This window comes from Ciona intestinalis, unplaced genomic scaffold (genome assembly GCF_000224145.3).
Source record: "Ciona intestinalis unplaced genomic scaffold, KH HT000059.2, whole genome shotgun sequence".
NCBI classification, from domain to species: Eukaryota; Metazoa; Chordata; class Ascidiacea; order Phlebobranchia; family Cionidae; genus Ciona; species Ciona intestinalis.
The window spans coordinates 55,542-77,171 of NW_004190381.2; the positions used below are offsets into that span (position 1 = coordinate 55,542).

The 21,630-nt window shown below is 41.3% G+C and overlaps 4 protein-coding genes across 4 annotated transcripts in view; 3 read left to right on the top strand and 1 right to left on the bottom strand.

Annotated features, from left to right (window-relative positions):
- LOC100176271 (conserved oligomeric Golgi complex subunit 5) overlaps positions 1 to 539 on the bottom strand; it is a 27,817-nt gene extending 27,278 nt beyond the window's left edge. Inside the window, exon 1 of the mRNA XM_002121952.4 lies at positions 379 to 539. Within this exon, the coding sequence (XP_002121988.1) occupies positions 379 to 430 (52 nt within the window). The 5' untranslated portion in view covers positions 431 to 539. The remainder of the gene's footprint in view (positions 1 to 378) is intronic.
- LOC113474956 lies at positions 494 to 2,807 on the top strand. Its single transcript, XM_026838117.1, has 4 exons — positions 494 to 1,381; positions 1,998 to 2,242; positions 2,666 to 2,753; positions 2,798 to 2,807. The coding sequence occupies exons 1-4, from the start codon at positions 657 to 659 to the stop codon at positions 2,805 to 2,807; spliced, it is 1,068 nt and encodes a 355-aa protein (XP_026693918.1). The 5' UTR covers positions 494 to 656.
- LOC113474959 lies at positions 2,765 to 5,522 on the top strand. Its single transcript, XM_026838122.1, has 3 exons — positions 2,765 to 2,910; positions 3,144 to 3,322; positions 3,815 to 5,522. The coding sequence occupies exons 1-3, from the start codon at positions 2,836 to 2,838 to the stop codon at positions 5,508 to 5,510; spliced, it is 1,950 nt and encodes a 649-aa protein (XP_026693923.1). The 5' UTR covers positions 2,765 to 2,835; the 3' UTR covers positions 5,511 to 5,522.
- LOC100180955 lies at positions 5,510 to 21,052 on the top strand. Its single transcript, XM_026838120.1, has 7 exons — positions 5,510 to 10,026; positions 10,389 to 13,429; positions 14,894 to 15,090; positions 15,592 to 17,008; positions 17,408 to 17,530; positions 17,906 to 17,966; positions 20,571 to 21,052. Exons 1-7 carry the CDS (start codon positions 5,783 to 5,785, stop codon positions 20,713 to 20,715), a joined length of 9,228 nt encoding a protein of 3,075 aa, XP_026693921.1. The 5' UTR covers positions 5,510 to 5,782; the 3' UTR covers positions 20,716 to 21,052.
- Positions 21,053 to 21,630: the final 578 nt, after the last annotated feature.

Consider the following 21,630-nt stretch of genomic DNA (forward strand, 5'->3'; position numbering starts at 1 on the left):
CGCATGAATGAAACTTGCTCTAGCGTGGCGTCCGTAAATAACAGTCGTTATAATACGTAAGCAAACCTCATGCTCACAAGTTTTCATGTATGTAACTTTGTGGGTGATTTTTTCTGTATTGCTAAAAATTAATTTGAACAACCCATTAGTGACCACTGTACTAAAGTAATTGTGTTTTTCTTGCCCAAGGACATAAATAGGCCAACGGCAATGTACATATAATATACAAACTGGTAATGAAGCCCAAGAAATGCATTGCCTAGTATACTCGGTATTACATTTGTGTATATAAATAGCAGTGAATGCGAAAATATCTATTTCGCAAACCGCTTAGTTTTAAAAAGCAAACTTTTATGTGTTTTTAAAACTTTAGCTTACCGTCTGATGCAAATGAATGCAGAAAGTCACTACTTTCGTCTTCAAGAGCCATCACACTATACTAATTTTTAAATTCGAAATAATTTTAATTTTTATCAATTTATAAACATTCTAACGTTTTTCCACGCTGTCAGTCTGCTTATTGATGCATGACATCAGCTGAGTACATCATGACTGTGCATTATGCGTTCATAGACATCATGTGTCGTAATAAAGAAAGAAATACAGTATTTTACAACAGTTTTAGGAAGACGTTAAAATAGTTAAGTTGATTAATCATGAATCGTAGAGTCCCAAAGCTTATAATTAAACCGGATTCCGGATCGAGTCGCGCTTCGACACTCATATTTGATGGGACGAAGCCGACAACGCGAAAGAAACGACAACAAGTTAGTTCACTTGCCCTGGACGCCCAGGAGAGTCTTATTTCTACTAACACCTCGCAACCACCAAGCCCAAGGAAAAAGTTGTATAGACGACGATCTAAATCATACCAGGAATTAAACAAAGCGAAATATCCTACTTCTTCAAGCAGTGACTACGGAGCATCTCCGCGATATGAGACCCGATATTCACCACGAAAAACGACCGTTTCCCAACGTACAGGAAAACTGCAAACGTCCAAATCGACACCGTCACTTTCTGGCTCAAATAGCATCAGAAAAGAAGCCCCAACGGACGTCTCAAAAACGGGAACGCCTTTTTTAATTCGAGAATCGAAACTAAGCTCTTTGAAACCAAATGATTATGATCGAGTTAACAACAGCGATAGTTCTAGTCGTATATCTTTCCGCGTCGGACAACCCCTCACAAAATTGATGACGTCATCAGTGCGTATATTCGACGGGACGAAGCCAATGCGAAAACGTTCTACGATTTTAATGTCGGATTCAAGTGAGAATGAAAACATGGCGCCTTCTTCAATGCCGCCTCCCTTAACGAAAGCAACATCCGTGGGCGGCATCAAGGAGTACCTGAAAGAATACACACGCAAGCGATTCAAGTAAGATTAATACACGCAGTGTTTAGAACACAGCGGTCAGTTTTAGTACGGTATACTGGATCTATATATAGACTGGGATGGGGGAAGATGGGACACCTTTAGCACCTAATATTCAAATATCCTGATCGTGTTTTAAACAATTAACAACGGTCTATGGGAGTTGTAAGGATGCGGTCTTTCTTTGAATTTTCCTGGCTTACTACAAAATGGGACAAAAAACAGAATGAAATGGTGTCTCATCTTACTCTACCGTACTTCATATGTCGTGTGGTTTTAAACTTTTATCGTGATTTGCCTTTAAACTCCAAAAATATTTTCACAAATACCTGGTTTTAGGCTTTTATTCTATACTGTGCTTAAAGCAGTGAGATGCATAAACTGCTTCTTCGCTTTGTCTTTTAACATTTATTGAGCCCTATACTGGGACCGGCCCATTTATAATAACCAATAACCACCCACAAAGTTATATACGTATAGTAACTCGTCGAAAGCGGGTATGAGGTGCTTGTATGAAACAGAGAACCAGTGTTATAACTGTCGTTGCCCTGCTATGTCATGATGAATATGTTACATTTATTCAACGCTTACCAAATTTAAAGTTTTCCTACATTTTAAGGGCAAACTTACCGGAGGGTATGGTTTCGAATCCAATGCTTGCAGAACTACGCGAGAAACCAGGGCAAATTGGCGACGCTGCAAGAAAGAGATCCGAGTCCGCTGTTACCGCAATGAGGCGCCAGAGAAAACTGATAAACGCTAACCGTATAACGCTACCCCTACTCAAACATAAGCGAGCCAGCTTTCAAGGCTTGGGAAACTTCGAGAGGTCAGAAAGTGACGTATCATCGGGAGATATAACAGGTAAGGGCGGTAGAATAAATTGTCTTATATATTAGGGTGGGGAAAGAAGGGACATCTTTAGCACATAATACTCCAATATTCTAATCGTGATTTAAACAATTACCAACGGTCCTGAGGTTACGGTCTGAGGTTACGGTTTGATAATTTCTAAAATTTTCTTTGGATTTTATAATTTCTTTTAGTACCGAATGGGATGAGAAAACAGAGTAAAAAGAAGGTTTTAGTTTTTAAACTGATACGTTTAAATTGCGGCAGTTGTGTCATTCGTCCGGGTTGTTAAGTTTGTATTAAAACTGCCAAGAAAATCCATCTTTTATCTCCTAGTATATTGCGATGTTACTGCTATAGCTTCGCTAACCTAACTTAAAAATGTTTTTAAAGTCAGCTTTTTCGTAAGTAAAAATTTCTTTTACAAATTTGCAGACTCCATACGCGGCGGCAGTGATTCGGTACCCGCAAGACGAAAGCGAAAAGCGACATCGAGCAAAGCAACTCCCAACCAAAACAACCTGTCGAAAAAACGGCCTTCTGATAATGTAATAACTCGGAAGTCAGACAAACGTAGAGCAAGTGTATTGGCCGGCAAGCACGCCATGGATTCGACTCAAGCCTGGCCGTTCCATCAGTTTAGTGAACACGCGGATACAGGTCGTCCCGAATCTGCAAAGGTAAAAACATCTGCAATAAATAACTGAAAGCAACATATTTATACTCGCAAATAGCGGGGCAACGACAGTTGCATAACACGAGTGTTTTGTTTCATACACCTCGTTCCCGCTTACGAGTTACCACGTATATAACTTTTGTTGATGGTTATTTTGAGTAATTATCTCAAAGACACAAACCCTTATGTAACTACCCAAAATTTACAGCGCCAAGTAACCCTAATTAATTTTTCCAGCCCGCAAAAGACGAAAAGTTTCATGTGAGCGAAAGTATGAAGCAATTGCTCAGACTGCCAAGTGATGACGACTGGGATGGGGAAGCCCCGCCCTACGTCACAACCGTTGGCAGACCGGTGAATGTAAACAACCATATCGTACTGGTGGGAAAGTTTAAAAACCCCGACGGTACAGTCAGGTAGTAGATATGTAACGTGAGATGTGTATGATTTTATTGATCACATATTTATAAAACATAAAGCGTTTATACTGTTTTTGCCAGGCATGTTATACTGGTATTATAGGTTTACGGCAAGAATTTTGCTGACCGACGTTTCGCAGGACTGCGCGTTTATATAGTGGGGTGGTGGAAGATGGGACACCTTTTCAATCAATTTTATCGTTCCATTTGGTAGTTAACAAAGAAAATTCGAAGAATTATCAAACCATATCCTCACGACTCCCATAGGCCGCCGTTAATTGTTTAAAACACAATCAGGATATTTGGATATTATGTTAAAGGTCTCCCGTCTTTCCCCACTCCAAGACATATCTGTCTTTCTGCCTTGTTTTTGTTTCATGTATATGTAGGAACTTTGTGAGCGATAAAAAATGCGATAAACCCGTGAAATTCATACCTTCTCTTGTATGAAATGTACTTATTGACAGATTGTTAAAATTCTTTTTTCAGAAAAGCAGTTGTGCTTGGGACGTTGCACGCAAAACCAGTGGAGCATGTCGGGTCAGGTGACTCAGTGATGACGTTGCCATCTGACATGATACCGGGTATTGACCGAACTTTGGCACGAGAGAAAGGTTTTGAAATTGTGAATGAAGATCTTGAGGCTGACGCAGTTGACGGTGAGTATGGGGAACCACCGAAGTTGAGATTCATTGTACCGTTCCGTAATCTGATGCGAAAAGTACGGAACCGTTTCCGACCAAGAAGCCGGAAGTGGCTTTCCGATAGTGGGATTAGTACAAACTATGAAGTGAATATTGAAGATGAAATAGAAGAGAATGTTGCACAAAAAGAAGAAGGCGCGTTTGAGAGTGGATTTGAATCAGAGGACGAAACAGATGAAGAGATTTCGCTTTCTAAGTTGGATATGTCTCTTCCGTTGGTAATTGGGCGTGGCAAGCGTAGGAGCACCAAAACGTTGTGTCCGAAACCCGAGACATGTCCGTATGAAACATTGAATAATACCCTGAACGTAATTCCCACTTTGGAAAGTAAACCGCCATCCAGAGGCAAAGTGTGGAAGAAATATAACGAGTTGTTGACGGAGATAAATAAAGAAACAGAAAAAGACAAAGAAGAATGGACGAAGACGGTTGATATCCCTGCGAAACCGACGTATGATTTGACCATTGATCAGATAACTTGCGAAGCCGAAATAGAAAGAGAAAATCGAACCATTAAAAATGGGTTAAGGAATCTACGTGATTGTGCGAGTGTTTCTTCCAATGAGTCAGTATGTAGGTACTCGGGTGGCTTTTTCGATGGAAATGGTGGAGTTCACAATCGACCGCCTGCGGACAAATCTTACTACTCTTACAACACCAACAGTAAGTTTTATAAAAAGCTGGTCGGAGTCGTAAAGGGATGGGTTGAGGTTGGGGCTCGTGGGTTAAGGGGTAAGAATAATCTACAAGATGCTGAGAACATCTACGACGATGTAGCGACGGAATCTATTATTCAAGCGTACGATGCGGGGCAGGAGTTATTTGGTGGGCAGTACAGTGAATCAAGGGAAAGTACGGAAGAAGAATCGACGGAGGATTATAGTGGTACTACCGAAACACCGACCCTGGATGGCGAGTCCTCTTCTCTAACAAACGATTCTTCAAAGACATCAGAGACAACTGAGTCTTCTTCTTCGTCCAATTCCAAAGATACGTCTACCTCTACCGATTCAACATCTCACAGTGAGAGTTCAAGTGAGGTTATTTCGACAAAGAAAAGCAGTCTTTCTGTTGCGACCTCAAACGAACAGTCGTCGCAATCGTCGGCTGCGAACAGCACGCCAATTGTTTCCAGCGATCAGTCAAGTGAGTCCCATCAAACAGATTCGGGCTCAAGCAGTCAAAAGTCTACCACCGTAGGTGCCAGTTTAACAAAACCAATCAGCGACAGTTCGAGCAGATCCAAATCAACTAGTGCTGTTTCGAATTCAACAAATTCAGGCAGTGCGAGTTCGAAAACTACAAATTCAGAAAATGCAAGTTCGAGTACTAACAAAATCAGACTAGCAAATCTGCTGATAGTCGTAGCTCCTCACCATCGGTTGAGCTTTCAGGTTCTAATAAAACGACCAGCAAATCTGCTGCTTCTGATGACAAAACATCTGAAAAAACTGAGACGGCCTCTCGCCACAGCAAACTAGCATCAGGGTCTAGTGGAAAAACATCTGTTTCTAAAAGCTCAGCTACAGGGTTGAGCGGATCTGTCGCAACAGGGCAAACGTCAAATGATTTATCAGAAAAAGACCAAACAGAAGATGATATTTACGGCACAGGAGACAATTTGACGACATCGCAGTATTCGGACTCCGCTACTCCCCAACCTAGTGCAGGAATTGCTAAATGGAAAAGAAAATTTAAAAATAGTTCCACTCGTGCTGGATACGAGGACACTGAAAACAATAAAGGCCAATCAATGGCTGGCATTGGAAGAAGGGAAACTCGGCGAGAAGAATCACAAACAGCTACAAATCCTAACGACTGGCTATCTGTGTTACGCTACTCTGCTGCCGGTGACTTATCACCACGAAAAAAGGTAACTTTCACTAACAACTACTATGATTCAGTAAGAAAGCGACAAAAATCTAAAAGTAATTTCAAAAGAATTGCTAATCGGTTGTTTTCGTTCCTCCCGTTGAAAAAGCAGCGTCTGGCTGAAGGAAACCAGTCTTGCATTGATCTCCCCTCTGTTTATGAAAGTAGGGAGATGTTCTATAATGAAAACGACGATGATCCGCTGTGTGGGACTTACTGGGGGCAATCCAACAGTTCTAACTCTTTACCGAAATACATCGACAAGGATTCAATGAATGAAATGTACGCTGTACAGAAATCGTTGTCGCTTATGAGCAATAGGTTTCATTATTCTTTTCCAAGAAATTTAGAAGACGACCAACTGTACATGTCAAGCATAAATATAAAGCCTTCAGAAAAATGTGGACCGACTCGAAATCGGTCAAAAGTTTTGCCCGTTTGGCAAAGTACCGGAAGAACAAAAGTTACAATTGGTCGACCTCGTTTAGCAATAGAAACCTCTTCGTCAGATCCGTCCAAGACGACTCCATTAATCCGAACTGGACCCCAGTCGGGTGTACCATCTACCAGCATTGACGGCTACGACACTGTAGCTGGAGACGACAGTCTTTCAAATAACGGAATGTCTGTGGCAGAAGGATCCTCTGTTAGCAAAACAGAAACAGAGGAAAATACAACTGAGACTGAGAACACCAGTACCGAAAGTTCTGATAATGGTATCATGGCTGAAAACAGCAACGTTTCGATGTGGTCGGGAACCGATTTAAGTGGTTCGACTGCAAATAGTAAAACTGAAAGCAAAGACAGCAGCAAAAATAGCGAACATATATACGACAAAACAAATGACACAGATTCACAAACTTCCACTACAGTGGACAGCAGCACACATCTTGTAAACAATGTTCGAAATCATCAGGCCATTTCGAAAACATCAGCTGCAAAACCCGGTCCGAACAAATCAATGACCAAAGTTTCATCTCACTTGAATGTCAAACCAAGATTTAGTCTTACGGCTCCTAAGGAACTTGCGGGTTTCCCTGGATCTATTTTAGTTCTACCCACTAAAGTAGAGCAGAAAGTAACCAAATCTAAAGACGACAAAGAGAGCAGCAATTCTCAGTTCTTCACAGCAGCATCGTCATCTGTTCCCCGCATTACAAAGTTCTTTGGCTCATGGCAATCTCTGAAAGATGCAAAGCGACCTCGGCCCGTTGGGCTTGAGCGCGATCATTCGACCAGCTTTAAGCTTTCAAAAGTGTACGGCCAAAACGTAATGACCTCAAGCAAGCCAAGTCTCGGGTCCAGTCAGTCCTTATACACAATATCCACATCGGACGAGCTTGATCTGTATGGGGATAAGAAACCTAAAAGAAACAGATTTCCAAAGGGGCTTTTGAAGTCAGGTGCTATGGACTACTCGTCTACCAATGTATCCCAGGTTACTACGTGGTGGGACGAAACCAGCACTGGGGTTACAAGGCAGGAGAGCTGTGAGGAAAATATGCGACCACGACTTGATAAAGACGATGATGAAATACGTGCTCGAGGTACAGAGTTAGAGGTTGATCGGAACACCAATGCGACGTTGTTGTATCTTCGTGGAGATGGGTTACTTCTTCGGTCAATGCAGGTAAACGACCGAGATAAAGTAGGCAACTACAGAAGTCAACAGGACGGGAGGTTACGGTTCGGTAAAGGAAAAGTGGACCCATCTTTACAAGTTATTAAGTGCATGGATTCCGATCATAACAAATTGACCATGAAAAGCAGCAAAACTAATCTTCAGAGGCACAACCGACGCATGTGCGACGATCCTCGTTGTGCAAACGAAAAGTGCTCAAGCTCGACTTTAAATTTAAAAGATCCAGAATGTCCTGCTGGTTATCCATGTAGAGAAATAACACCAGAAGACACTATAACACTGAAAGATGTAAACGATTTGATGAAAAAAAATAAGAAAAATAGCAATTTGTATAAACCCGATGCAGGCGTGCCGGATGACTTCTGTACAAGGTGCCCACAGCATGAACAGAGATTCTATCCTTATTTTCCGAACTTGTTTGAAAAGAGGGGACTCGAACCGTTTGCTGAGCGTCTGGTTAATATGGCAATGGTCGAGGGCAAGGAAACTTTTAAACATTATTTCCCGCTTTACACTGAACAAGATTTGGACGAATTTAACGACAAGTTTTGGTTCAACGCATTGCAACACGGGGTTGCCCGTTACCTCACCGAAGAGTCCATCAATTCTTCGTGGTTTGATTTGCAGGCTGAACGTCATTTTGACCACATTCTTAGAGGGGAAATAAGAGAGAGGGTTGATGCGGCCATTGCCGACGAATACGCAATAAATTGCATCTCGGCTGGTCGTAGAGTCATGATTGTACAGGACTATATTACAAAGAACACACCACCGAAAGACAGTCTTTCTGAAACTGGAAGTGTCGCATCTCGTATCCCTCTACCTGACGCTCATGATAACAGCAAGTTTATAACATTTGCAACAACAGTGCCGGACGATGAGGAAGAACAAGCAAACAAGCCAGGTCACTACTTTGTAAAGCGGGACGGAGCAGACGAGGCTCAAATGCTTGTTCCCACCCACCTACCTTCGAAGATTAAAGCCCTAAAAATTGTGCACCGGGTCACCGAAAGGGGCATTGAAAGGTATCTAAATCCTCCAAGCGTTTATGGAACTGCGTCAGATTCCTCGTTCGGTAGATTAAATGAAATTGAGAGCATTCAATCTAGCGTTGGTTTAAAAAGAAGCGAGTACACAAACATGACGCTTAAAGGTATAGACAAAAAACCTTTAAATATTTCGATAGGTGAGACGGTTAATGTTGACTCAGATGTGCAATGTTTGCTGAGCGATATTATTGCTGCTGTTGTTCTGTCAGATGAGCTACAGTTGAACGCGTTCACCTCCAAACCTGGAGCTCAGTTGGCGTACGGTCTTGCACAAACATTTTCCAACAGGTCGATGCCAAGTAGTTCTATAGGCGACATGATGATTGCTGAGTCTTATAATGATGAACCATATCTCACTGAAGAGGATGGCGCAAAAATAACGATTTACAAAATGGTGTGCGCGATTTCTATCTCAGAAGAACTGAGATCAAAAAACTTTACAATTCCTTTGAGTCCGATAATAAAGGAAGACTCTGATAATAGCAGTCACCACTCGGAGAGCAGCGGAGGAGGAAGCCCCAAACTTTCTTCTGAGGACATACAAGCACAAACTAGCAAGGAGTCTAACATTTCTGTAAAGAGTGCGTCTTCCAAAAACTCCAACAATACCTCCCATGGCAGTCAAACAAGCAGGAACTCGGAAAGTGGGATGAGTAATAAAGATTCTTCAGGGAGTTTAAACAGGTCAGGTTCAATGACGGAAACTTCGTCTAAATCAACTATCAGTCAACAAAACTCAACAGCGTCTGTATCAACTCTTCGTCAACAAGATTCAAGATCTTCTAAATTATCACTTCGTCAACAAAATTCAACAACGTCTAAATCAACTCTTCGTCAACGAGATTCAGCAGGGTCTGTATCAACACTGCATGAACAAGGTTCTGCAACGTCTAAACTATCTCTCAGTCAACAAGGTTCAACAACTTCTAAATCAACACTCCATCAACAAGACTCTGCAACATCCACTGCTACGGAAAACTCGGTTAAAACAGGTAGCGCATCATCCGGCTCTACACTAGCCAGTGCGTCTCAAGAATCGAATGCTTCTACAGTAAACTCTTCAGCTAATTCAAAGACCGATGCTGGTTCTGCTACAAGTGACGGTGGAGATAATAGTGGCGAAGAAGAGCAAGATGAAACACCTGCTGTTTCCACTCGTGTTCCTAGCTCAGCAAATCTTGGTTTATTTAAAAGTATTTTAAAAAACGACGAAGATCTTGAAATGCTACTTGCTGACGTCAACCCGAGGCCAATGAAACAACGCATTAAAAAGTCGTTAAAAAAGTTGTTTAGGTTGATTGTTTCGGGAAAGAAAAACGTAAACAGCAGTTCCTCAAAACCCACTGTGACATTTGATGAGGAAAACCAAACCTCCACCAAATTAAAGTCGTTGCCACTTTATGAAGATAAGACAAAAGAAGAAATGCAATCTAGGTAAATGTACTTATTATGTCTAAGTTTGCGTGACATGGTTCAATATTATGTTTCATTCGATGTCGTTTTGCTGCTAATTTCTTTCTCTTTGCTTTTACTTAATCTGATTTCCGTTGTCGTGTTAAAAGATAAATAACAATCTGTTTTATGTAATATAGTAGGGTGGGGGGATGGGACACCTTTTCATTTAATTTACTTGTCCTAATTAGTAGTTTAATAAACATTTAAAGAAATATAAATCCGTATTCTCACGACTTCCATAAACCGTTGCTGATTGTTTAAAACACGATCAGGATTTTTGGATATATTATGTGCTGAAGGAGTCTCATTTTCCCTCACCCTACTATACATATTCTTTACAGACTTGACCACAACGGTGACGAGGCGTGCTGTAGTGGTCTGAACGTTCCTAATACTAAGTGGGAATCATCATCGTCTGACTCGTCTCTAAGCATAGACAAGAAGCCTCCTAGCTTCTTTAAAAACCACAATGACAAGTTTTATCCCGGGCCATCAGCTGGTGTTTTAGACTCTGATAGTTCTGTGAATTCACCAAAGAAAGTGTTCGGCCGTCTTCCCACTGCTATGGTGCAGAAGTTCGGTACCATGGCTAAGCATTTGGTTAGAAGCGAAGATCGTTCACACCGACAGAGCACTGCACCTTTCCCATCTGCTGCTCGAAGCGACGATGAACTGACAGAAAGTGATTATGTCATTTTCGGAATGGATCCCCCTGCGAATAATGTTGCTGAAACATCTCAAAGCGATTTGCCTTCACATGTCAGTGCCCTTGATGAAGTCCTTATGGCATACGACACAGATAATTACAGTGTACAGTATAGTGAAGCCAGTTTTTCTGGTGATGATTCCAACGTGTATGAAAGAGGTGCCGAGATTTTAGAAAAACTCGTTAACCAAGCTTCGTTGTCATCCCAGGACAACATAAGTAAAGCTACACCAAACAACATACTGACCGCTGAATACGAATTGGAAGGTTGTAATGAAGATTATGAAAGGTTATCTCTATCAGGTGACAAAAACCAATCAACACTTGTTGGTATTGAAGAAAACAGCCTGTCTGAGAATTATGAAGTTTTACCATCTAATCATTCTTATGAATCTGTCCCATCAGGAATAGAAGCAAGGAAAGAAAAATCTCTTCATCCATCTGGTTTGCCCGTTAGAAACAACAGCGAAACAGATTCGGAATCCGTTTATTCAATCGAATTTCCTGAAATTCAAAGGGTTGACACGAACCCTATATCGTTGGGGGAAAGCGAGTCAGCCATGTCAATGCGAACGTACTGCGTGGTTGGTAAGGAATGGGATAAGATGCAAAGCTCGAATAGCTTGGAGCAAATTTCCGAAGAAAGGGATAAGTGTCGAACTTCCACTTCGTACGAATCGCCTCGAGTCACCATCGGGTATCGTCCTGATACAAGGGATATTCCAGAGGCGCAAACGGTCGATTCAATATTCACTCCAAGCATTACGATCGGAAAGCGGATACAACGGAAACTGATGGAGCGGGGTGCAGCTAAGTCTCGACTGACTGACTCGAACATAGACAAAGAAACGTCTAGCCATTTATTCGTGTATGAAGGCGAGGATTACAGTGAGAATACGTGTGAGGCAAATCGCGAAGATGAACAATTGACGGGGGAGGGCGTATCTGATTTCTTGCAGACTTATTTAAGTAAATCATCATTGCGGAGTGAAATAAATGGCCAAATACGGGAAGGCAATGAAAAGGTTACGTTTGTGGCAACGGCTTGTAACGCTGGTGTTAGCTACGGCGACAACGGTACCGAAGATGGAAGATCTCCACGACCACTGCGTGTGGTATGGGAGCTGCCAGAGGAATGCCTCGCAGAATGCGCTTCCATGAAGAAACCATTTGAACTGGTGTTAAAGGGAACACCTCGTGATGTGCAATGCAATGATGCAGAAGCTTGGGAAATTGCTCGCAAGCATTTTGAACAGAAACCAGATTCCCCCGACTCAGTAGTTGAGAAAACACCAACCCCAACTCCCGAACCGTCTTTGTCCGACCCCCCTGAACTTGAGCATGTAAATAACCCATCCTCTTATATCGCAGAGACATACGCACTAAAGGACCTGTTTAAGGATTTAAACGTTGAAGTGGACAATGTTGTGCAAGCTGTTGAAGATACAGGCAGGGATATTAGCATGATACCAACACCAAGAGACCGCGCATGCGCAGTAGCTACTTATAAAGACGACAAGAACGGTACGGACGTCCAACCATCAACAGAAGTTTTGGAGAAAAAGTTAGACGTTCTTCAAGACCTAATTAAAGATTATATCAGTCAAGTGAAGAACGGTCCGGTGCCGTTAGGTGTTGGTGACGCTAAACAAGCAGAAAACGAAGCTGCTTCTGGTTTGAAGACATTTAATTCACGCCTGGGAACCAGACAGCCAATAACACGAAGCGGCGCAAGAAGATCTTTCAGCGAAAATGATCGTTCGCTGTCAAAACAACTTGGTTTGTTTACCAGTGTTCGTCCAAGCATGCGAGGTGTGAAACGACTACAAAGGTCGGGCGTGAAACAATATTCCTTTCCTGGTGATTCGTCCTTCGCTTACAGATCGCGTGTAAACCTGGATATTACCAGCGAAAGCTCTGATTCAACTTATAGAAAAGGGTCGTCTCAATTTTTTAAGTATGCTAGCTCAAAACGAAGCTCAATTGTCAGAAACAGATCACGTACGGACTCAGATCTAATCAATCGGTTTGGTGTTTCGACATCTATCTCCAGTGATTCTGAGTTTAATTACTCGGATCTTTGCATTGAAAGCGGCGAAGGAGAATTAGAGCAAGAAACTAAACTCCATAAAAAGAAACGCTGGTACAAACTGCGTAATAAGGTCCCGTTCTTGCGCAAAACATTACAGCCTTCCACTGGAGTTTGCGAACCGAGTGCACGCCCCGGGCGCAAAGCAAAACGAGAAACAAGTGATTTTAGAAGAGGTAGAAAGCCTACATCTTGCATACGAAAACGCTCCAAGAAACCACGCCACCGGTATAGGGTCAGATTCGAAAGAACTTGTTCGTGCTCGGATAGTGAAAGCGTGTTATCTTGCACACAAGTTAACCAGGATACGAAGGACTTGCATGATAGTAAGGCTGGTATGAAACCGCAATCTTCAACTGCATTTGCTAGAGAAAACAGTTCTAACAATGGCAATGATCCTTTACGTGATGAAGAAATCCCGATAGTTAATAATGTGGTGAATTCTACACCTTTGTATAAGGAATACAAAGATAGCGAAGTAAATCAAGACGCTGACAACAAAATTCCTTCACCGGAAGAAAGCTTACTTGATGATGAGGAGGACCTTTATCGGAGATTTCCACTATTTTCACCGACCGCATCATCAGGTAATACGAGGCTAGTAAAGAATCCTCCCCCACGTTATCTGCTACCCGCTAAACATAACAATCAACCCCTAACCCTTAGTGCCCTCTATTGGATAAGCCCAAACTAGCATCCTCTAACTAGTCTAACACTTTCCACCAGCTTAATGTGCAAAGTACCGATTTATATATGTGGTTCAAAAACTAATCTTATAACGACTCTTTGATACGTGTAGCTTATATAAAACTGTTACACAAACTAGTATACGATAGCGATAACATAGGCTAAATTGCAAATAGACAGCAAAAAAAACAAATCTAATGACGACGGTGCCAGTAAATGTGGTCACAGCCTTTACGAGAGATACGGCCTACTATTTTTTCCCACTAGCCTAATTTGTAACGTACCGGAGGATTCTTCACTAGTGGCGGTAATTGATTATGGTACATGTGATTTAAAAAACTAATCTTATGACTACGACGCTTTAATAAATATAGCTCGGCCTAAATATATGGCGTTTCGTGCAAACCGTTCTGTTTTTTTTTGCGACACCGAGGGTAGCGATATACGTTTGCGTTTAACTGTTGCGCACACTCATGTACTCACTTCACTAAGGGGTAATAAAATCGATACATTACGTTATTTGCAACCGCTAAACTGTAACTGATAACACCAAACTACCAACCTGTAACACTTTCCACCAGTTTAATCTGTATCGTACCGAAGGATTCTTCATATAACGTACAAAGCAGGTCATGTTATTGATATATACGGCTAGGTTATAGGTAGCAACTACGGCACTATGCTATACTGGCAATGCACATTACACATACAGAACTGCGCAACAACAGTATATTGCATCTAGCAACATGAAATGAACTGACTCAACAACAACTGACAATCAGCGCCATGAGAAAAAAGCACCGACGTCAATTCAAACTTGCAGCACAAAAAGCGGGAATTTGATAATAATGATAATTCCGTGGCAGTGCACACACTGCATGCAGAAACACACACGACTGCCTAGATAAGTATGCTAAACATTGAAACGTCTGTCATACAACGATATATACACAAATATACATTTCTCACACCAAAACAACTCATAAAAAGCACCGAATATTCAAACCACATAGGAGTATCGCATATGTGGAGTTAGGCATACAGCAATTAGTTGAATGTAAACCTACAAATTATAGGATAGAATAACACAACAAATATAGGATAGAGTTAGAAACACGCAAGCGATGGATTGAAAACATTAAACAAAATACTGACAACTAGTGCTTTGGGCGTAACTCGCGAGCAGTATCACTTCTTTACGGCGACAGGATTTTGGGTGTTTTTCTTGCGTTCTTTTACGAACGTGGAAATCTTTTTACTATAAGCATACACTATATACGCAGCTGCCTATTTAGTTCATTATTACGGCACAATAGCGTTTTATATGCAAATATGTTCATTACATTTTACATTTAAATTAAAAGGTGCAACAGCCAAATGTATTGCGAGTCCTATTGAACCGACAAAGCAGTTTTCCTGTCGCAATCTAATTCACGGTGGTATAACTGTCGTACCAAGATCGCCATCGTACATATCGGCACACTTGAGAACGAATCAGCCAAACGAGTCAGTTCAGTTGACAGTGCCTTTACTGCGAGAATACTTTGAGGACTTGAAATCGGTAAGCTGAATAAACTATCATATAAAGTTATAAATTATCGATTAAATGCATTGCCTGCTCTAAAGTTCGCTAGTAACTTGAAACAGAACACTCGTGTTATAACGACTGTCGTTTTCCAGCCACGCGTGGATAAAACAAGTTACATTCATTCGATAAAATTTATATATTATGTCTATTTAAAGTACGCGTCTCTATAGGTCTCTAAAAAGACATGCGCCACGTCACTAAACAAGTCTGCTAGCATATACGTCATCTGCTAACCACTAGCCTAATCTGTAACGCTAGGGTGGATTTTTCACTGATGTCCAATCATTAAAGATCATATAGGAAAAAGGTACTTTTTTCGGGAACAGAATAAGTCTATTACCCCAAACACCCGGACTTTTTGTTTATATACGTCAATTTAAATTTGGCTACCAGTATATCATAATATGTAACGACCGAAGTAACTATAGCTTCCGTTTTTAATGATTCGACTCAATGTTTGGCTTCTGTGTTCAGGAAAATTTATCCGGCGTTGGTGGGGGGAACACTGTCACTGGAGAGGCAACAACGTCGACAGAAATATCTCAAAAAGCTTCGGAAATTTCGAACGACAGCGACAGTATGTCACTTGATCAAAATCCACGAACTGTTAAACTTTCGGGGGAAAATACACTAGCGCCGCATCCTTCTTCGGGAAAAACAATTATCCTCGTTCATAGAGGAATGGACCCCCCTCCTAAGTCTTCTGAGGAGTCGGTTACGGAAGAGCCTGCTAGGAAAAAAAGGGAGGATGTTGCAAAGACGGATCGGCGGGAGTCTCGGGTCAGGGAACAGCCACATACCTCCTTTGAGCCAAACACACAGAAGACTTCGAGTAGATATGAAGAGCATTTTAAAGAAGAAAGGCGTAAAAGTGTCAAGCCAGAAGACAGGCGTAAAAGTGTCGTGCCAGAAGACAGGCGTAAAAGTGTTGTGCCAGAAGACAGGCGTAAAAGTGTCATGCCGGAAGACAGGCGTAAAAGTGTCGTAACAGAAGAAAAACGACTAAGCATCATGCCATTCGAGTTAAAACTCGACGAGCCCCAACACGTTTACCACGAATACGAAATGCCTGAAAACATCCAAAAAGTGCCTTTTGTACCAAAGGTGGCAGAGCGAAGATATAAGGATGATAACAGGCGGACGCCATCAGTACCCATGGTTGATGACGTTACTGTGAGAAGACAAAACTGTTGCACGCTTGAACAGGCACACACTTCTACAAGAAGAGCAAAGGCACACAACGACGCACAGAGCGCTTACGACTTTATCGAAGGTTTGCCCATTTCTCCCCAAGCAACGCCGCGTTGTCGACGGCGAAACATAAAAAGTGGTTTTAGGCCGATTCCCAAAAAGACACCGATTAGGTCCATTCCTTTTGATGGGTCTGAGGAAGATTCCAGCGACTCTTTACCAACGAAATCTAATTTCCGTCACACTCAAGATACACATCGCCCCACTCTTCATAAAAATTGTCACTCCGTAAGCATAGGTGGGTCATCTCTCACTTCCCGTAATGCCGTACACAGACTTCGTGGCTGGAGACGGCTTGACAGTTCATGCCAAAATCGTGCCCAGCCAGGGCGACGGAAAAGAGCGATTTCCGAGCAGTCTGCAGTCGGGTGTAATGCAATGCAAAGGCATGCAGAAGACGAGCGACATTTATCAGCGAGAAGCAGAGCAACTAGCGAAGAACCCGCTCATAGAATGGGAAGACGCACCGAGTTCTGTCCTCACAAATTAACACAGGGCTGCCAGGCCAACCACGAGCGTGAACTAACACAAGACACCTCATGGATTGATTCCATAAATTTTCTCCGCGGGATTCCAGAACAGCAAGGAATTCTACATACGCGGCACAACCCTGTACAAAAAACTTTAACTTTTAAAGAAGGTGAGCGCAATTAGGAACCTATGATTTCATCTGAATTTATTGTGGTTATCATGATACAAGTATCAAAGCTGTTATAGTTTTGAAGTCACATATTTCACAAAATTGTTTTTAAGCACTGAGCTTATATCTTTCAGAATTTGTAATGTTTGTTAAAAACAAACGTTTATTCTGCCATACAGCGAGCCTTCAGTGTTTGTGTAGCGGTTCAAACTCAGAACTTCACGACCACAACTTCGCGATCCGCTGTTGTTAATTGTTAAAAAACAATTAAAAGTATAAAATATTACAATAATATGCGCCAACGATATCAATACAACAATACAAGTACTGTAGGGCTACATTAATAACAAGAGTCAGGTTTGTTTAGTTTTCTAAATTTGTGTGTTTTATTACCACCAGCCAACGGATCGATCCGGAAGGCAGGTTGTTCCTCCAGTTGTCCTACAACCCTCGCATCGAGATCAACTACAGTAAAAGTTGGTCGTTCCAGTTGCAACGAATGTTGTGAAGGCTGTTGCAACGGTGGGTGTATATAAGCAATGCTGAAGGGGATAGGGTGTCTTTGTTAACACCGGGCATGAGAAGTATGAAACAGAACATCAATGTTATAATGACTGTCGTTGCCCCGCCATGCGAGGATAAACAAGTTACATACGTGGTAACTTGTAAGCGGGCACGAGGTGTATGAAACAGAACACACATGTTGTAACAAATGTCGTTGCCCCGCCATGCAAGGATAAATAAGTTACATATGTAGTAACTTGTAAGCGGGCACAAACTGTATGAAACAAAACACCCGTGTTATAACGACTGCCATTTTCCAAAACACGCGATGAAAAAGAAAGAAAAACAAATAAAACTAGATTCATTCCTTACTATCAGGCACCTTTTTTACAGAAACAGAATGGCGAACGAATCCACACGAACAGAGGGCTGGCAAGTCACCATCACGACTTCGGTAAGTCATGGGCGATTTATGTTAAGTACTATACATCATATCACATTTCACGTTACTCACTATGTTTGGATCTGACACTTCAAAATACGTAACAGACAAAATCAAGTCAAACAAATTGTATAATGAACGATATGTATAGTAGGATGGGGAAAGATGGGACACTTTTTCATTCAGATTTAAGGAGTTATAAACCGTAACCTCACGACTCCCATAGATCATTGTTAATTGTTTAAAACATGATCAGAATATTTGGATATTATGAGCTAAAGGTGTCCCATCTTCCCCCACCCTACTATATATTTCGCTCAAATTGCATCTTCTTGCATTCAAATAGAAAGATTACATTTCGTGTTCTTAGCACCAGATCCTTACTGTTTTTCTTTACACAAGAATCGTTCAACTCTATTAGCACCAGATTAGGGTCAAATTCGTGAAATTTATAGTGACGCACTATGTTTATTTCATAACCAATACAGTTGCCGTGGAATCCATATTGATTAGTTCACACGCCAAGTAGAGTGTTATATAGTTGTATATGGTTGGTGGCCAAGGTTGAGTGAAATATATTAATCCGACAGTGATAGGCGTGGTTAAGGTCGCATTTACGTGGCTGAGTCGGAACCATTCGTGTATTACGCAACTTCCAAGATGGCGTTACGCAATTTCTATTACAGTAGAGTGGGGAAAGGTAGAACACCTTTTCATTCTATTTTCTTATTTATTTGGTAGTGAACAAAGAACATTCAAATAATTATAAAACCGTATCCTCGCGACCCTATATACAGTAGGGTGAGGGAAAAAGGCACACCTTTACCACATAATATCCAACATATCGTGTTTTAAACAATTAACAACGGTCTATGGGAGTCGTGAGGATACGGTTTTATAATTATTTGAATGTTCTTTGTTTACCGCCAAATGGGACGAGAAAATGAATGAAAATATGTCCTGTATTACCCCTCCCTACTATAAGCTTTGTCTAACGCCACATAAAGGGATTTAATTCAAGATAATTTGACAATTTCCCAGGCAAACTTGGAAACTGTTGTCCAGTAAATCCTCATTACAATCTGTTCATCGTATCGGCAGCGAGACGCTTTCAAGGTTGTGGCAAAACGTCAGACCGTCTGCCTCTCTTTCGTCACAAGGGTCGTATCCAGGACACGAGTGCCCGCATTCTCATTCTCGCGTGTCGACGATGGCGGCCAATACTGTGACGTCACTCACTGACGCCTTTGTTCGAATCGTTGCCGTGGTAACGGTGTTGTACTTCGTATTACATGAAAACATATTCCTAATGGAGGGGGAACCGCCCACGTAAATAAAATGTCAGCGCCTCTTTACCGTTCCGTGTATATGGTCGCCTGTATCTGCTTTACCCTTAACGAAGTTAAACGGTATAAGTCCCGACCACGATGACCGATAATTGGTCACGTTGACGTAAGAACGAAAGGCCATTTTGCTGACACAGATATTTTGGCGGATTTTCGCAAAGCCCAAAACTGAATAGTGGTGTGTGTCTACAAACAGTTTGTTTTGAATAAATGGAACTTGCTTTATCATTGCATGGTGGGGCAACAACAGTCGTTATAACACAGGTGTTCCGTTACCTACACCCCGTGCCAGTGTTTTATCAAGAACATTAATACTCTATAATATAAGGTAACGCCAATGTTTGGAAGACTTCAAAATACCCTGTGGTTTGTTTTTTCCTAAACCCGAGTGGTTTGTTTTGCCTACGACCACACGTCATGTTACAGTTTAAATGACCACGTGATAAATATTTACACTCAACGCTGCGTGTATCGAAAATTTAAACCAGTCAAAATTTCAAGTACACTTGACAATAACACGCGTCATATATTATATGCTTGTTATAATACAGTGTGGTTTAAAATGCGAGTTTGAGCAATGTCTCTTGAAATTTAAGTGGCGAGCGCGTGATTTAAACTCGCTGAGCTAAATATAAGCGAAGCTGTTCAGTGTGGATGTCACGTTTTGAAATTTACGGTTCACGTGAATGAACTGAAATAGCGTTGGATTGGTGACAAAACGGAAAGTTTATACAGGTAAAATATTATAACATGTAGATATATTTCGCAGTTTACTATATAACTATCTTTCCTAATTTTTCGTGTGTTTTATTACTTTTGCGTATAATTCAACCGATTGGGGATGACTGCTGATAAACTGTGAGACTTTTAACCGTATATTTTAAATAAATTATATGAATGCATCCTATTTATCTCTCGGACAGGGCAACGAAAGTCGTTATAAAACAAACGCGGGTTTTCTGTTTCATACACCTCGTGCCCGTTTACGTGTTATATATGTAACATGGTTTGAAAATAGTTTTTTTTTTCAATGTGCTTTCTGATTATAATTGTTTAACCTAAAGGGAGAATATGGGTCACCTTTTCACTCTATTTTCTCGTCTCATTTAATAGTAAACGAATAATATTCAACGAATTATAAAACCGTATCCTCACGACTCCCATAGGCCGTTGTTAATTGTTTAAAACACGATCAGGATATTTTAATATTATGTGCTGAAAGTGTCTTAATTTACCCCATACTACTAAATAACGCCAATATTCCATACAGACAGGAATGGCTAACCGAGCTTGGGTCAGAAAACAAGAAAAGAGACGCCAGGAGAAAGTCTTGGACGAGATGGAGTTTTACGCTGCGGAGGCTGAAAAAGTTCTACATATCAATCGTCGTAGCCGTGGAAGACTGCATGGGATGAACAGGGAGGCGAAGTCTTCATGGAAAAAGGAGACAAAACCGGATAACTCGAATAATGAAGTTCCCACTGCAGTTTCCTCAATTTCGGTAGAAAAAGGGACAAAACTTGACCGAGTTTTAAGCGATAAAACAAATTGTGATTTGCCCTTGTTTAACGCGCCCCGTTGTACGAAGAAGAAACGAGGTAAAAGGAAGACACAGCGTACGCCATCATCAGCGAATGTTTTATTTTTTAATGACACCTTCGTTAGCTGATATACGTCAAATGGTTACATTATTTCGTATAAATTTAAATAGCTAAACATTTTACAATATAAATAAACTTCGCTTGCAAATATACGTTTTTGTTCTGTTAGCGTGTTTCGTATAATTGCTATTATGAGGTTATTTTTAGACCAGTTGGTGGGAAAATGTAACTTTAATGGGGTTGGCTTTGACTGGCAAACTTAACGTTAAGCCTTTTCGTAAATAGACACCTAATTATCTCTCCCTTTGATCTAAAACATTTCAAACCACAACCAATGCAATTTTAATGGGTTTTGGGTGTAAGGTACGAGGTACGAGTCCCGCCCCGTAAAAAGTTTTGTTCGTAGTCAGATAAAACGAAACTCCCTTTTCTCCCAAGTGGTGATGCCCGCTATTTCGGACCGAGCCGCATAAACTTTAAATTTTCGATATGCTTTAGTAAGTGTGTAAGTCCGAGCCGTTTCGCACGGCTGGCATTCGTTGCTCTTGGGGGGTTAGGCGACAGCCAAGCCTTTAAAATGCAACTATCCGAAATATATTCATTTGTCCTTCCCGACAGTTGCGAAATTAGCCCGCTCAAATTGTTGTCAGTCGTTAATTGGTTACGAAAATGGATAAAACAAGGATTAGTCCCTAATGTTTTTTCGTGAACGTAGAAACCAAGTTGAGG

What these genes read in the sequence shown, in the direction of transcription:
- LOC113474959 (XM_026838122.1), top strand. Translation starts at nt 2,836, where the DNA reads ATGGATTCGACTCAAGCCTGGCCGTTCCATCAGTTTAGTGAACACGCG. An exon ending in GTCGTCCCGAATCTGCAAAG is followed by an intron (nt 2,911 to 3,143) that starts GTAAAAACATCT and finishes TAATTTTTCCAG; the next exon opens with CCCGCAAAAGACGAAAAGTT. An exon ending in AACCCCGACGGTACAGTCAG is followed by an intron (nt 3,323 to 3,814) that starts GTAGTAGATATG and finishes TTCTTTTTTCAG; the next exon opens with AAAAGCAGTTGTGCTTGGGA.
- LOC113474956 (XM_026838117.1), top strand. Translation starts at nt 657, where the DNA reads ATGAATCGTAGAGTCCCAAAGCTTATAATTAAACCGGATTCCGGATCG. An exon ending in TACACACGCAAGCGATTCAA is followed by an intron (nt 1,382 to 1,997) that starts GTAAGATTAATA and finishes CTACATTTTAAG; the next exon opens with GGCAAACTTACCGGAGGGTA. An exon ending in ATCATCGGGAGATATAACAG is followed by an intron (nt 2,243 to 2,665) that starts GTAAGGGCGGTA and finishes ACAAATTTGCAG; the next exon opens with ACTCCATACGCGGCGGCAGT.
- LOC100180955 (XM_026838120.1), top strand. Translation starts at nt 5,783, where the DNA reads ATGGCTGGCATTGGAAGAAGGGAAACTCGGCGAGAAGAATCACAAACA. An exon ending in AAAGAAGAAATGCAATCTAG is followed by an intron (nt 10,027 to 10,388) that starts GTAAATGTACTT and finishes TATTCTTTACAG; the next exon opens with ACTTGACCACAACGGTGACG. An exon ending in AACTTTAACTTTTAAAGAAG is followed by an intron (nt 17,009 to 17,407) that starts GTGAGCGCAATT and finishes TATTACCACCAG; the next exon opens with CCAACGGATCGATCCGGAAG.